The 15,445-nt window shown below is 53.6% G+C and overlaps 1 protein-coding gene across 2 annotated transcripts in view; it reads left to right on the top strand.

Annotated features, from left to right (window-relative positions):
• The first annotated feature begins 547 nt into the window (after positions 1 to 547).
• The window catches only part of LBH (LBH regulator of WNT signaling pathway), a 31,497-nt gene continuing 16,599 nt past the window's right edge, over positions 548 to 15,445 (top strand). The window contains exons 1-3 of one of the 2 annotated variants that reach the window (XM_045979913.1): positions 548 to 697; positions 1,127 to 1,177; positions 8,801 to 8,903. In XM_045979913.1, the coding sequence (XP_045835869.1) occupies positions 8,826 to 8,903 (78 nt within the window). In that variant the 5' untranslated portion in view covers positions 548 to 697; positions 1,127 to 1,177; positions 8,801 to 8,825. Of the gene's footprint in view, positions 698 to 1,126; positions 1,178 to 5,963; positions 6,192 to 8,800; positions 8,904 to 15,445 lie in introns of those variants that run through there. The other variant, XM_045979912.1, reaches the window with a different exon arrangement.

Genomic DNA, 15,445 nt, shown 5'->3' on the forward strand with positions numbered 1-15,445 from the left:
TTGGGAGTGATGGATTTAGGAGAACTCAAGTTCCCATCAGGAGATTTCTTGGGAGCCACCCCAGTCGGGCCCATAGTAGCTGCCCAGGGCCTGGTGGGACTGTTGCTGAAAGGGCAGGAAAGTGTAATATGGACCCGGCCATCTGATCCCAGGGCTGGGCACCGTGTGGGTGTGAAGCACACTTGGGACTCCATCGAGCTGGCGTGAGCTCGGGTTACAGTTGGCAGAGGCTGTCTGAAGGAGCTGCTCCCCGGCTCCCTCCTCCTCCTCAGAGCCCTGGGGATGAAGCCAGGAGGGACGCAACTGCCCCTGGAGGAAGCAGGGCGACATCCTGTATACTTGAAAAGAAAACTGAAAGTGCCTTTCTTCACAAGAAATTATTGTGTTTTCCTCTTTTTTTTCATAACCCACAGGCATGACAGAGTTCCTCTGGTCCCGGGCTGTGGGTGAAATAGGGGCAGCGGCGGGGGGGGGGGGGGGGGGCAGAGAGGCATGAAGGGAATTTGGACTGTTCTGTGGTGCGTGTTCTTTGTCTAACTCAGGGAAGGTGTCAGCCGGCTGGAGCCCACCCCGAGGAGCCCCGTGCTATATGATACGGGTCCTGGTGATAGGAACCTCTCTTCTGGCTGTTAACGTGCATTCCTGTGTAGATGTGGAAAGAGAGAAAGCATGCTGGAGCCAGAGCTAGGATAGGAATGTGAGTATTTCCTTAATTGGACACGAGAGCCTTGAACTGGTTCCAGTTTGGGTGTTTTCTTTCAAGAGCCTGGACCCCAAAGATTCCATAGAGTTTTCTTTCTCTCAAAATCCCTTTGGTTCAAAGGCCCCTTGATAGAAATAAAGAAAAAGCCAGGGCTGAATCTCTTTGATATTTGGGAAGGCAAGAGTCTGTGGGCTGCCAGATCGCAGGCTTCTTTGGGGAGTGAGAAGGTTCTGGGTGGAAAGAAGGAGGCCCCTCCTAAGACAGCACAGGGCAAGAGTGCCCACGGGCTTTCTGCTGGGCCTCAGAACCTGGATGGGAGGATGCAAGGCACTTTCCCCTCGAGCATTGATAGAAGAAATTTCTCTTAGCCTTCTGAGTGTTCTGAGAACACTCAGATTCCTCTTACCTCCTTTATTGCTTTAGGAGTCTGCAGCACAGAGAAGCCACGCAACAGGCCTGAGAACTCACGGCAAAGTAAGTCAAAGGCTAGAGGATTTTTGTCTGTTAGGTTTGATGGTTTTATGTGAGGATTAGTCACCTGATGGCTGACGTGGGAAAGCAGCCCACAAATGGGCATTGGTCATGTGTCCAGAACCCAGGTGGACACTTGCTGTGAGGCACCAAAGACTTAGGGGGTGAGGGGTGATGTGGGGACACTGGGAGCACCCCCTGGGCAGAGCTCTGTTACTTGCCTCTCATGTCTGGCACTCCCCTCCCCCACCCAGCACTGGAAACTTCAGTCAAGGGACTCCAGGGGAAAATGGGGCGGTCCGTGTCTGAACTGAGTGAAAAACCAAAGCAGATACAATCAGCTCTGCTGAACCCCATCTTTTCCCCCAAAACACCTTAAAAACAAGCCCCGTGTCTGCTCAGTGCTTTCCAGCTTACCAAGTGTTTTCATAACACTCTCTCATTTCATCCTCACATCAACCCACACACATTCTTGCCTTTCAGATTTCTTATGTACTCAAATGAGTTTCCTTGAAAAAATTGGCTAGAAACTCCCCTTCTTCTACTCGTGTTTTTTTTTTTTTTTTTAAACCCCAAGACTTTTGACTGATATCTTTAAGAAACTCCCAGATTCCCAGGGTGGGAAATTTATTTCTTCTGCCAGCCCTACCCCACTGGGTGGACTCCAGTAGTTCTGGTCTTTGCTATTGGAACTAACATTTAAAACAAAACAAAACAAAATGCTTATTTATTTGAAAGAGAGAGAGTGAGCAGGGAGAGGGAGAGAAGCAGGCTCCCTGCTGAGCATGGACACTCCCCCCACGATGATGATGATGATGATGATAGTGATGATGGCGATGATGAGGGCGACAATGATGATGGCATGGGGGGGATGGGAAGGGACTCAATCTCACAACCCTGAGATCATGACCTGAGCCAAATCAAGAGTTGGATGCTTAACTGACAGAACCACCCAGGTGCCCCTGGAGCTAACATTTTATATTCAGCTTGTAGTTGATCTGTTAAAACAAATAAAGGCACAAGGGCTAGGATAAGCCTAGGACTGTGGGGAAAACAGAGACTTTAGAACAAAGACCCGGAGTCAAATTCTGGTTCAGCCATTTGAGAACTAAGTGGCCCTGGCCCAGTTACTCAACCTCTCAGAGCCTCTCTCTCTCCATCTGACAAATGGGACAATAGTGCCTATGTCTTAAAGTCATCATGGGGGTAAACATGCTAGCAGATGCCAGCACACCTTAGGCAACAGCTACTTTGTGAAGTCCCTTGGAGCTGAACACAGCACTGATGTCACCACTTCCAGGCAGGTTAAATTCCAGGCAGGTTAAAAGGAATGCTGTCTTTTTGCAAGGCAGGAGGGAGATAGAGCATGGAAATACACTGCAGAGGAATTTAGATGGAGACTTTTTTACTCAATGAATAATTAGCTACGTGGCCTGCATTCCTGCACAGGGATGCCACAGGTAACTGAGTGCCTTTATTCTTTTTTTAATTCTTATTTTAGATGCGAGAGAAAAGGAGCTGGGAAACTGGATTTAGGCGATGTTGGAAAGCAAGGCGGTTCTGATGACACTTGGATTTTTGTTGAAGCAGAATTGCAGTTCGACTCTTGAGTCCCTGAAGACAAAGGTGGCAGAGGGAGAGGGGCAGAGGGCTGTTTAGTTCACTGAGCAGCACACAGTAGGTGCTCAGGAAATCCCAGTGGTGGGCTGACAGGGTTCGGAGAGTCCAGATCTCGAGTTCGACTTTCGCTGCTGACTTCTTGGCAGAGGCGTAGCACTGTAGTGGAAAGAACATTTGACCAGCGGTCTGAAGGCCCGCGTTCAGGTTCCATCTACACCATTTAATAGCCTGGTGACCTTGGACGTGCCATTTAATCTCTTAGGTGTCTTCTCTCCTGTAAAATGAGGAGACTGGGCTCGGTGATTTGGAAAGTCTCTTTCAGCTCTAAGCTTCTGGGGCTCTATGTTCACTTCATTCAGTGGTGTTTCTGTTTCTTTATTTGAAAGCAATAGGGATAGAAACCTATCTCATAGGATATTTGGGAAGTCACGGTCAGTCTGCATGTTTGAATACCCTGTGTCCTTACAGGTGATCGGAGCCATGTAGCAGAGTAGCTGCATGATCTCCAGCAAGTGCCCTAATTTATTTCAGACTCTGTTTGCACACTCTGGGCCAGGGACCACATATTGTGCTATGGGACTCTTATTACATTCTTTTGAAAGCCGAGATCCTGAAAATGCTTTGAAAACGGCAAGGCACTACATCAAGTATTATGATTGAGAAATGGCATAGTTGTTATAGTGACATCAAAGTTTAGCCCCGTGCCTCCCCTATTTTCATATGAATGAATGTGTTGCCATGGTTTCAGGGGGGAAACAAAGTGTACATTTGAGGTTCTAACCCAAGGCTTGCTTTCCACTCCAACTTATTGACAAGAAGTAAATTTCAGTTAAAATGGGCATTAATATAAAGTTTCCTCAAGAGCAGGCATCGGGGGCACCTGGGTGGCTCAGTTGTTAAGCGTCTGCCTTCGGCTCAGGTCATGACCTCAGGGTCCATGGATGGAGTCCCGCATTGGGCTCCCTGCTCAGCGGACAGCCTGCTTCTCCCTCTCCCAGTCTCCCTGCTTGTATTCCCTCTCTTGCTGTCTCTGTCAAGTAAATATATAAAATCTTAAAAAAAAAAAAAAAAAAAAAAAGCAGGCATCAGGGAGTTACCCCAAGGTTCTCCAATGCAGGGGATTTTTCAGGAGCCCAGATATCTGCTGGTGGAGACCTTCTATCCCAACCTCTTCAAAATGAGGCCATTTTAAGGGGGTGTGTGTTGCAGGGTAGGGGATAGCTTTCTGAGTCTAGAAAGTTTCGCAAGCAGTAATCATCAATATGTAACTGTGGGGGGGGGGGGCTATTGGTATGTGAAAATGGTGAGTCAGTCTTTCATCCTAGGCCTTGCCAGGGATTGCTACTGGGGAGAAATGGCAGAGGACACGAGCCCTGCTCTCCCAGGGCCGACCTCAGCCCCTGGAAAGCCGCAGTGTGTAAACCAGCTCTCCGAGCACTGGCATCTCCTTTGACTCCCTAGATGACAACATGTCCCACTCAGCCTTTTGAGAACTTCTGCACCCTATGCAAAAGGCACAAACAGCCCTGTCAGCAGTAATCCTGTACTGGAACATCTCTCCTTAGCACGGGTCCACGGGAGCCTTGGTGCCCCCATCAGTTCGCCATCTCCCCGAGGAACACCATGGAGATGGCACTTGGAAGCACGAATCAATTTCTCATTTATGTTATGCGGTGGGGTGGGGGTGAGCAGAAGCTCCTGAATTTCTCTGGTTGGAAGAAACAACTTGGGGGGGGGGCAGGGAGTGAGGGGTTGTTTTAAAGCTGTGTTTTCATATGAAGTACACTGTTTATTACTCAGGCGGGACATATATGAATGACCAAAAATAGCAAGGTTTTTTTTATTTAATCCTCATCGTTATTTTTCTTTGGGTTAGCTTGGGAGGGCTCGTGAAAATTATGAGGGCCTCCTCATGGTCCTGCCCCTGTTCAACCAACGTCACCATGAATCCTATCACCCCTCACCCGAGTTCCGCTTATGTATTTCCACTTTTAAGCCTATATATGGATTCAAGACATTCACTACCTTTCAAAGAGCTGATTGACTTCAAAGCCCATTTAATTTTGCCAGGTTTTTGAAAGCTCCCCCTTCCTCTCCTGCACACACACACTTCCTCAATCCCCAGTACACACATAGATCAGGGTTATAAAGCCATTTTACAGGAGTTTTTGAAGCAGAGGTGTGAAGCAACACGCTCCCGCCACAGAGGGGCAGACTCCCAGCCTGGCTTTGGGGACTGCGAAGCCTGACCACCTGGACAGACCCTGGAGTTGTAATTCCTGGGCGGTGTGGGAGGGGTTTGGCGCAAGCTCTTTGTTTCTTCTCCTTGCAGCAGATCCTGAGTCAAGGCTGGTTGGGGTGCCCACCCGCACCCCCTGCCCCGTGCCGCCGTTGTGTAGGTGTCCAGTGGAAAAACCCTTCGACGATACTACATCCTTTCACACACAAATAAAACCCTCCACGGATCCGCGGGCTGCAGACCAGCCCCTTGCAAGCTAACGCGACCCCCACGGGTACTCGGTCTCCCCGGCTTCGCGCTCCCTCCCCTCTTTCCCACCGCCTCGTTTTTAGCGATGCTCCCATTCTCACGCAGCTTGCTGGAGATGGAAAACCTGGGGCCTGGTTTGGGGGATGAACTCTGAAGAGAGGTCCCGAGTTATGAGTCGGGGACCGCGAGAGGGTGCAAAGGAGGGCGCCGGCGTCTGGCATTCAGGGTCGAGGGATGGCGCCCTCCTACCGCGCAGCGCGGCCGCCGAGCTGTCACGTCCGGAGCGGGTCCAGTGCCCTCCTCAAGCCTATGATCCTCCGCCCCGGGTGCCCAGGGGGTGTGTGCAAGGAGGAGGCCACGGGCTCGGGAGGGTTTGTCGCCAGGAAGCGGCGTTGACATTGAACTGGTGCGTGCGTGTGTGTGCGCGCGCTCGCGTGTATCCACGCGCGTGTCTACGTGTGTGAGTCTTGGGGAGGGAGCCCGGTTGGAAGCAAACCACGGCCTTCGGGGAGCTGAGCCGAGCGCGCCCCCGAGCCGCCGCCCGCAGGAGCTGCGAGCGCTGAAGCCATTCATGATTTTGGTGACGTTATTCCAAGAGTGGGCGAGAGGGGGCGGGGCCTCCCGGGGCCGAGCCCCGCCCCCGCCCCTATAAATACAGCTTCCCGGGCTCTTTGTGGGGCCGCGAGCTCGGTGGAGAACCGAGAACTCCGTGTGCGCTGCAGACGCCCTGGCAGTGGGGTAGTCTCCGGAAGGCGGACCGGCGAACGCCTGGTGCCCGTACCCCGCCGCCTGCCGCGCCTGTCTGCGCCCCTGACATCCTTACTCGGGACGCGGTGACCGTTTTTAAATCACAAGGGCGTGGGTCAGCCTCCCCTAGGACTTCATGTCTGTATATTTTCCCATTCACTGGTGAGTACCCTGCGCCCTCGGCGGGCATCCGTCTCGCGGCCATGGCTGCGGGGCCCGGGCGCCCGCTCCTGCGGGCTCGGGTGCGAGGGCAGCAGGCGGCGCGGGCGCCGGCACTCACCCGCAGCCCAAGCCCGTGCGGGAGTCAACGTCAAGGTTGCAAAGGTGGGGGTGGGGGGAGGTGGTGCAGATAGCATGCAGACAAAGGGAGTGAACTCGAAGCCCTCACTTAAGTGACGGCTGGGAGGGTGTGTATGTGCTGGTGGTGAGGTGGGGAGGCGGGGGGAGAACCAGGGATCAAGCCTGAATCCCGCTAATAAAACCCCCAATGCGGAGGGCTGCAGGAGGCACGCGCCTCGGCTGGCGCAGGGGGCTCCAGCTCTCCCCCGGCCCCTCCCCTTTTTCTTTTTGTTTGCATGCAAGTCTCGGCGTCGAGGCCGGCGGCAGCGGGGCTGAGCTGGTGCAGCGGCGGCTTTTGCAGAGCGTCAAGGGGTGGGGAAAAACGCTCTCCCCACACGGAACCCGATTAAAGCCACAAGCAGCAGCAGAAGCACACGCCGCACCCTCTCGATTTCATTTCTCTTCAAAACCCTATGCGCCTTTGTGGGGGCCGGGTCTGGGGCCGGGGAACCGCCCTCGCCGGCCGGGGTGGAAGAATCCCGGCCCGGCCAGGAGCGGAGGAGGTTCGCGTGGACCCGGAATCCGGGCCGGGAGGGATGCGCCGCGGGCGCCGCGCTCGTTGCGGAGCGAGGCCCCGGGGCCACGCCTGCTGCCGCTTCCTTCCTGCGCCCGGGAAGAGGAGGTGCGGCCAGGGGGAGCACTGGCGGCGCCGGAGGGCGCCCTCAGGTGCTGGCGCGGCGGGCGGGACCCGCAGGTTCCAGCTCCGCGCTGTCCTGCTCAGCCCAGGAACCGGAAAGTTCATGCGTCTCGCTTCAACTTTTGGGGCCCGCGCCACAGCCCGGAGCGAGGAGCGAGCGCCCCTATACCAGGCGAAGAACCTGGCGAGAGCCCCTGGGCGCTCTTCTGGCCCGTTTCTTTGGGGGGTCGGCGGCAGCCTTTCCGTGACCCGGGATGAATCTGCCTTTGGAGTCCCCCTCCCACCGCCCCCCCTTCCTGACGCTAACCCTTGCCGGAAGCCCAGCATCTGTCTCTCCTCCCCCACCTTGGCTCTGTTTAGAGAAATGAACTCTCAGAACAAAGTAAAAATTCCCCGACCCGTGAGGCTTGCGCACCCCCTCCTTGGAGGCGCCCCTCCCCTCCCACCTCCCTGGCGTGTGAGCAGCCAGGTGCCATGTGGGGTAAGACTTGGAAGGCTACTGGAGGCTTTGTGCCTGTGGCCACCCCAGACTTGCCAAGGTGGGTGTTAGGGCCCATCAGAGTTACTATCCTTTGAGAAAGTAAGGGAAAGAAAATAATTGGGAATTATTATATAGTTGGTTAGCACTTAATAGCTTGCCATGGTTTTTCCACCCGCGATTAGCCATTTAGCATTAACTGATATATGCATTATTAGCGTTATGGTAAGCAACAGGGCACCTGTGGCTCAGAGAGGTTATATTACTTGTTCAAGATCACACAGCTCTTGAAAGGCAGAGCTTGCACCAGACCTAATGCTTCTGTTTCCAAATCCAGTGCTGTTTCTACTGTGTAGTAAGCATGAAATGAAGAATCCAAAGAAACCCCTGTTTCCTTAGATGCAGTCTGCCTAAAGCCTTGCCCACATTTTTCTTCTTTTTTTGTAACTATGTGTAAAGGCATGATGGTGAAAATATTGGGTGTAGTGTAGTGTAGGGAGTACACTGACTTTGGTATATACTATTTGGCATTATGCATTCGGGACCCTGTATGTGCCCGTGGTTTGTGTGAGGATAATGGAACATTTGTATCCTGCTTACAGAGTACAAAGCACTTTCACATGTCAGCCATTGGTGGGCCAGCTTGGCCCCTCTGGAAATTTCCTTTGCAATCAGAGTCTGGGCATCCTTAAGGCTTTTAATCCAGGGGATGTTTTTCAGGCTGCGAGCTTGCAGCTGCTGTGTCCAGCCTAGAGAAGGGGGTTGGATAGCAGATGTGAAGCTTGCAGAAAGCTGACCCCTTGGGGCTTTAAGTGGGACATTTTGCAAAAAAGGAACACCAGAGAGAGAGAGAAAGAGAGAGAGAGAGGAATTTGGGAAGGCGGCATTATTGGACTTGGTTTCCTTGAGACGGACTTGTTATCATTATGTAATAATAATATGCAGTTCCCCTAGAGACGGGTTGAATTGGTTTTAATATAGACAGATGGACTCAGCTACCTACTGTTTCGGTTTTTTCTAGTTCTGTCACTTAAAAGAAAATTCAGAGTCTCTCTGTGCCAGTGGGGACTTGCACAGGAGAGGAGGGAAGAGAGGTTTCCAAGCGGTTTCAGGGCTTTGTTGGGGGAGGCTGAGAGCCCTGATGCCCTGGCTTACAAGGCACTTCCTCAGGGTGTGAGCTTGTTTTTCTGTGAGTTCTGTTTTGAACACCTCTCATCCTGCCTCCAGACAGTCCCCTGATCTAACAGCAGAAAGCACCAAGGATAGGAATGTGAAAGCTCGTGTGTTTGTTGACTTTTGGTCTGGGTTTCTTGGCAGCCCCGACTATCTGAGATCTGCCGAGATGACTGAAGTGATGATGAACACCCCATCCATGGAGGAGATTGGCCTCAGCCCCCGAAAGGACGGCCTTTCCTATCAGGTGAGTTCATCCCGGGGTCCTTCTGGCCCTTCAGAGCCTGGTGACTTTTGCTGGGGCTGGAGCAGATGTGGTTCTGCATCCCAGTGCCATTTGGAACAGCTGTGCGACCTTGGGAAACTCCCCTCATGCCAGTGAGCCTCAGTTTCTTTGTCTGTAAAATGGGGCAACAATAGTCGTTACCTCAGAGGATGGTGGTAAAGATTAAACCTGAGGAGATGCTGTGTGGAAGGCATTCACGGTGCCTGGGACACAGTCAGGGTTCGGCAGGCGTGAGCCGATGTCACTCATTAGTCATCCTGGCTGCTGTGGCCTCTCACAGTGGCAGCAGCAAGGGGGGCAGATGTGATTTGAGCAGTCAGTCCAGACCAGCGCTTCCCTTCACAGCTGTGCCTTGGGCAGTAGAAACATCACCTCAAAGGGTAGCTTATGGGGAGAGGTGATTTGGTGGAGGGAAATGCTGGTTTCTTCCTCAGGTGATGGTTGACCCACTGAGGCCAACAGAGTTAATATTCAGAGTACGTAGAATTGAGGAGCCCTTTCCCCAGAGGCAAGCTGTGTCAGGGTTGTGATTTCTGGCGTCTAGGTTAGACGTCGTCCTACGTGATGGATCCAAAATACACAAGGACCTCAAAAAGTGCCCTCAGTGTGACCTTCAGACTCCTAACACAGTGCTCTTCCTCACCTGCGGTGTGCTTGCCTGCTGCCGCCAGCTAGCTACACGGCACCTTGCTGTCTCTGGGGACGTGAACTGCTCACATTTCCAAGGAGAGTCCCGAGGTGGTTACATGTGGGAGGGGAAGGAGTCTATTTTTAAGGGAAGACCTTGGAGCTAGGGAAATTGTGTGCAAACGGTACTTGGCTTGGGGAAGATGAATGGAGTGTCATGGGCCCATTCAGCAGATACTAACTGAATGTCTGCCGTGAGCCAGGCGCTTTACAGATGGTGCTCATTTACTCTCGACCAGAGCTCCGAGGTGGAAGTTCTTGCTCTGTTCAACAGACGAAGAAACAGGCTCAGACTGTTGTAGTCCCAAACTCCAAATCCTCGCTCTTCCGGTATGTCACGGGTCCGGACCTCGAGCTGGTTCTTGCTTAGAATCTAGACTGGCTCTGGCTAGTCGTTCTGTAGAACCATTGCAGGGCATTTATTTTGTAAAGGAAGAAACAAATAGAGAGCTGCGGGCCTGTGATGGGGGAGGGTTGATCAGAGAGCTGAGGTGAGAGCTGAGTGCGTGTGAGGTAACTTGGTAGGTGACAGCAGAGTCACCTCAGATGGGGAGGCTCAGGAAGGCCCCTCAGTTCAGTGTCCGGGTCTGGCCGAGCCCCTTTAGCTGGCTGGAAAGAAGTATTCGTGTGGCCTGAGGAGATGAGGGAAGTGGGGGGGGAATACCCTTTCCTGGTTGGTTTTCTACCCTCCGCCCCCAGAGTGGGTCTGAGAGAGACCATCGAAGGCCCCACAGCCTGTGGGAGGGGAGAAGTTTCCTGGCCCACCAGCGAGGGTGTTTTTGGATATCAGTTTCCAAGCCACTGAATCAGACCGAATCTCTTTGTGGTTACAGGTGAGGTTTTCTCTCAGTTCTGGGTTTTAGCGTTCCATCACAGAACGCTTCCAAACACAGTCGTCAGTATAGTTTGTGTGTGCTTTCTGTGTTCTCCTTTTGAACACTTCCCGGGATCAAGGTGCCACATCCGGCCGGGATGTTGTCTCCACCTTTGGGCCACCCTGCCCGAGTGAGGGCCAGGACAGGTGAAGGGGGCGGAACGGACTGCAGTTGGGGGAGGGGAGGCTGACTTGGTGTCACAGCAGCGACCATCAGATCGCCTCCGGGCTCCCAAGATGTCATGATGCCACCTGAGGAAAGGGCCCTAACTCTCTCCTAGTGGAGCTGGCCTAAGCGTCTGCATCCCATGGCCCCTCGGGAAATCCATTCCTGCTGTCCGGGTGAGGGCTACTGTCCACTTCCAAAATACCTTACCTGGAGCTTCAAAGCGCTCTTGTCACCAGATTTCAGGAAGGTCTTCTGGTTGCCTGCTGGAGAGAAAGGGGGGAGAGCATCATTTGTCCTGGGTACTTGCTGTCTGCACTGTGCTGCGGTGGGTGCTCGGCGGAGGGCCCAGGGCTCCCAGGGAGAGCAACATGGGCGTAATACCCAGAACACAGGCAGTCTGGGGCAGCAGCGCAAGCCCATGGTCAGTCCAGGTACGACGGCTGCGAGAAGGCTTGGCCGGTCAGACTGGGGCTGGGCCCTGAGAGAATATTAGGACCGGGAGAGAGCAACTCCATCTCTAATCTAATTTTCTTGCACACCCAGATACCCCTCTGGCTTGCCCCGGTTTATGCCAGCTGCCGGGCTCTGCAGCCAGCTGATCTGACAATTGTTATATGACCAATATCCGCTGGGCCCACTCAGAGCTAGTGTCGTGCAATTAAACACATTCCCGCCGGAGCTCTGGGGACTGGCCGGGACTGCGTGGGCCGAAGCCCATCCCCGGTGCATGCTCGGGCTGGGCTCAGATCTGGGGCGGGACATCTCAGAAGTCTGCTTTTGGCATCCTTCCCAAGAGTAATAATACTACATGGCTTTCACCAGGCCCTGCTTTTCCAAGGAACTGAAAGTGGGAAGGAGACATCAATCCCAACTTGGCAGATAAAAAAGAACTTCAGGCTTGTGATTTGACCTTGAGACAAGGTCGTAAAATAGATAGGCACGCTGGACATTGTCAGTCATTCCCCCACCTTCCAGATCTACCCAAGAAGGAAGCTTTCCTCATTTCTCTGCCCCAGATGTGACTTCTTTCTTCTTTTAACACCTGTGGCATTTGTGCTCTGAAATGATGTCACCCTGCCCTTTGCGGGTGCGGGTCCTGCCCAAGGCTCTGAGGGCAGGGGAGGCCTTCTTTCCTTCTTTGTGCCCATCAGCTTCCCCAGCCCAAGACGCCTGCTGGTTCCAGGCCTTTCCAGACAGGTACCAAGTGAACGGTGGTTGTTTTGGTGAGGTTGAGTCTGATGATCTGAAAGCTGGCCGTCTTCGCTTCTGGCTTTAGGGTTTTTAAAGGGTCTCCTCAGCTTAGGCTTACCAAGGCTTTATAAATATCTTTATCCTTTGGAAAATTCGGGTCAGCCCTACCTTTCATGCTTGGGAGTTAGTGTCATTTTGTGAGCATCTATAAAAGTCAACAGAGCCAGTACCTGGTTTCATCTTACATTTATTTGGAGAGTCAGCTCGGTATGGGAACCCACTGGGCATGAATTATGGCACCTTGCTGGGGGTGTGAGTAAACAGTTAGGTGAAAGTCTGAGTACATTCTGGGTGGGCTGTGGGGAGTTGCCGGGTCACTTGGACTGAGTGGGAGGGTCCCCATGAGGACATTTAGATCCCCGATGGTGGCAGCTCCTTCCCCGCACTACGTCCGTGGCCTCCCACGGTACCCTCACTCGTGGCACCAAAGCATCTCCTGCTGACACCTTCTTCCTCGGCCCCAACTCAAGGAAGCAGGTCAGCGGCTGCCTCGCGCGGCCCTCCATTGGCTCCAGAGGCTCTAAGAAGGTAGCATTTTGGAATGCTGCTCTGATGGGGTCTCCTTTCCTGCTGCAGCTGACCTGGCCTGGGTCCTGCGTGGGGAAGAGTCCTGAGCGTTTTTCTGTAGATGCCGGCACAGCCCGGACCCAAAGGCTCTCGGCAATCTGGCCTCGCTCCCTGACTTGCCCCTGGCACAGCACGCTGAGCCTTCTGCAGTCTTACCATTCTCACTAAGTTCTAGAGAGAGGTATGGCTCCTAGGTTTGCGTTTAAAATTGCCCCTTCTCTAGCACCTGGACCGAGATCTGATAGCTCTGTCCTTCTCTAGGCTCTTTAAATTCCTCTCTGATCAGCTGGCATGTCTCTGACTGGCTGTTCCTTGTATCCCCTCTGCTGTTCTTGGTCACGTACTCCTGCCCCCTGACATCCCTCCGGCAGTCTGACAGGCAGAGGGCTCTCCTCGGGGAAGGCAGGGAGGAGGCACCGGAGAAGGAGCTCACTCTTCTCACACCGCAGCCTTCCGTGTCCTGTGCTGTGCCTTTGATCCACAGAGCTCGGGACTTCCCTGCCTCCTCCCCTTCGCTTCCTAAGACCGGAGGGAGGGATAGGCTGGCTTTTGCACCAGAGGGAGGAGGGAGAGTGAGGGGGCCTGACCTCTTGCCACAGTTCTGTCCTTTGCTTCTTGCAGTCTGAGAGCCTGAGTCGGAGCTGGGTGTTCAGGATGGGGGTAGAGCACTAGGCCAGCTGAGAGGTGCCTCCTGGCCCCCGGAATGGGATCTCTCAGTCTCCTGTCTCCGCAAGGCCCGACAGCAGTGGGCTCCCCCGTCCCCCTCTGGCTGCCTCCCTTTATCAGAAGCGCAAGTCCTCTCTCAGTGAACAGGTTCGGGTTAATCTCTAAAATTAGGCCTCAGTTTAGAAACCCCCTCTGTGTAGAGCCTTCCTTTAGGAAGACCCCCGAGTCTGGCTCCCCCTGGGTGCTCCCACCTGTGCAAATGCACGTGTTGAAATACGTGACGGGTCGAGCTTCCTGCTGGGGTTCAGAGCTCAGAGAGGTTTGAGCTCCTCATCGTCCCTGCCTCCCTCCTGGACAAGCCCTGCTCAGGAGGCCATTCCCGGGGGAACCCATCCACCGCCTGGTGAGGTACCCCACATATTCTCAAATGCATGGCCTCACGGAAGTCCCACGGTCACTAGGAAATCTTCCACAACATCAGACTTGAAAAGCCTCCGTTGTCCCTGGAGGGAAATAAAGCTAAAATTGCCGAGCACTTGGCGGGACACGTCCAGCTGTGGCCACGACGTGCTACTGGAATCGCAGCAAGTTTTGTTTCTCCTCTCCCCACCCGCTCCGCGCCGCTCCCTCCCTGGTACAACTCATAACGAGGTGAGGCAAAACAGGCAGTTCGGGCCACCCAGGGCCAAAGACCAAGGAGCGCCTCGTTTCTGAGTGGGCATGTGTCTACACACACGGCCTCTAAGATCAGCTCTACTTTGTATGAGGGACCCGGTGCCTTCCTTCTTAGGCCCAAAGCCTTGACACGAACATCGTGTTCACTGTTTTGGAATGCCCCAGGGGGTGAGGGCCTGCAGGAGGCTGGAATCACCCTCCTTGGGGGGCCCCCCGGCCCCCCCAATAGCTCACACACTGTGGTCACAACAGTCTGTCGCACGGCCAGGGAGAGAACAAGCTTTCTTCACTTCCCCAGCCAACGTGTTGCACGCTAGAACCGACAGCCCAGCCTTCTCTCAAAGGGCCTGTGTTAGGCCTGACGCCTGTCCAGTGGTGGCGTGTTCCTCACTGCCCGGAGCCAGGGGCTGTGTCTGAGACTGCTCTGTCCCTGCGCCCGTGTCCTGAGCTCGCAGTGGTCCGGTGGACCCTTGCCCTGTCCGTTTCCCGCACTCAGAGCTATCCCTCTACTGCGGCCATCCCACAGCAGAGATTTTTAAAGCATCAGCATCTTCTTGACATCGGCCCAGACTTCGAAGTTGAATAGAAAGGAGGCTTGTACCACTGGGGAAAGGGATGAGTTTGGGTGGCGAATCTTGTGACCGGAGCCAAGAGCTATTCCTGGGTGTCTAGTGACTGTCCCGAAATGATCTTTCAGGTCCAAGTCCTGAAATAATCTTGGGAGGATATGAAGACAGGCCCTTGTTCACATGGGGCTCAGAGTTGTCAAGCCTTCACTTCTTTCCTGTTCAGAGACACTGGACCGCCTCTGCTGCCTGTGGCCTCCCGACACTTCCCTTGTTCCTGTGCCCACCCCAAGGGGATTCTTGATCAGCAAATCAGATCTCGTGTCTGCTGCTCCATTCCTTGGCTGGGGGAGGCCAGGCCCCTTACTGCACAGACCTGTCTTAGAAGAAAATTAATTTGCCAGAAGTTTCTCCAGACTATTGTTCAGCTAGTATTTTATATTTAAGGGAAGTTTGGGAGCTCCTTTGGCCCCCTGACTGCTAGAATTAGGTGCCTGCACTCTCAGAAGCTCCGTTTTTAGGCAAACTATAGAGAAGAGGCACACAAGCATTTAGCTGAAGCAGCACTGACTGCTTGCTTCTCAGCCACAAATATTATTGGAGCCAAGAGGAAGGAAGGCTCTGGATCTCTCACCCAAAGTGGAATTGGCCCGAGCGTGAAGGGCATTCACAAATCTGAGTTCAGAGGTGGTTGGCTTCTAGGTCTGCCCTTACCCTAACTTGAATCTGAAGGTGGTTCTCCGATGGAATTAATAATATACCTTGAACTTGGGTCCTGCCTTTACTTTGTAGAACACTGGTCCACCCTGGATTTCAGAAGCATCCTTGGCTTTCTAAATTCCCGAATGTTTTTTTCCAGACATAGCCCTATATACAAGCTCTGATATAGTAGGTCACTGTCAGCCCAAGCTGTGTGGGCAGCGCTGAGCTCAGCCACCGATGTCTGTGGACAGAGCCCCAGGTGCCTGCTGAAGACTCATACTCATACACACACACTTGTAGACACTCACACGAACACCCACACATGCACACACGTGCACACATGTAC

The sequence above is a fragment of the Meles meles genome, chromosome 15 (genome assembly GCF_922984935.1).
Source record: "Meles meles chromosome 15, mMelMel3.1 paternal haplotype, whole genome shotgun sequence".
In the NCBI taxonomy this organism is placed as follows: domain Eukaryota; kingdom Metazoa; phylum Chordata; class Mammalia; order Carnivora; family Mustelidae; genus Meles; species Meles meles.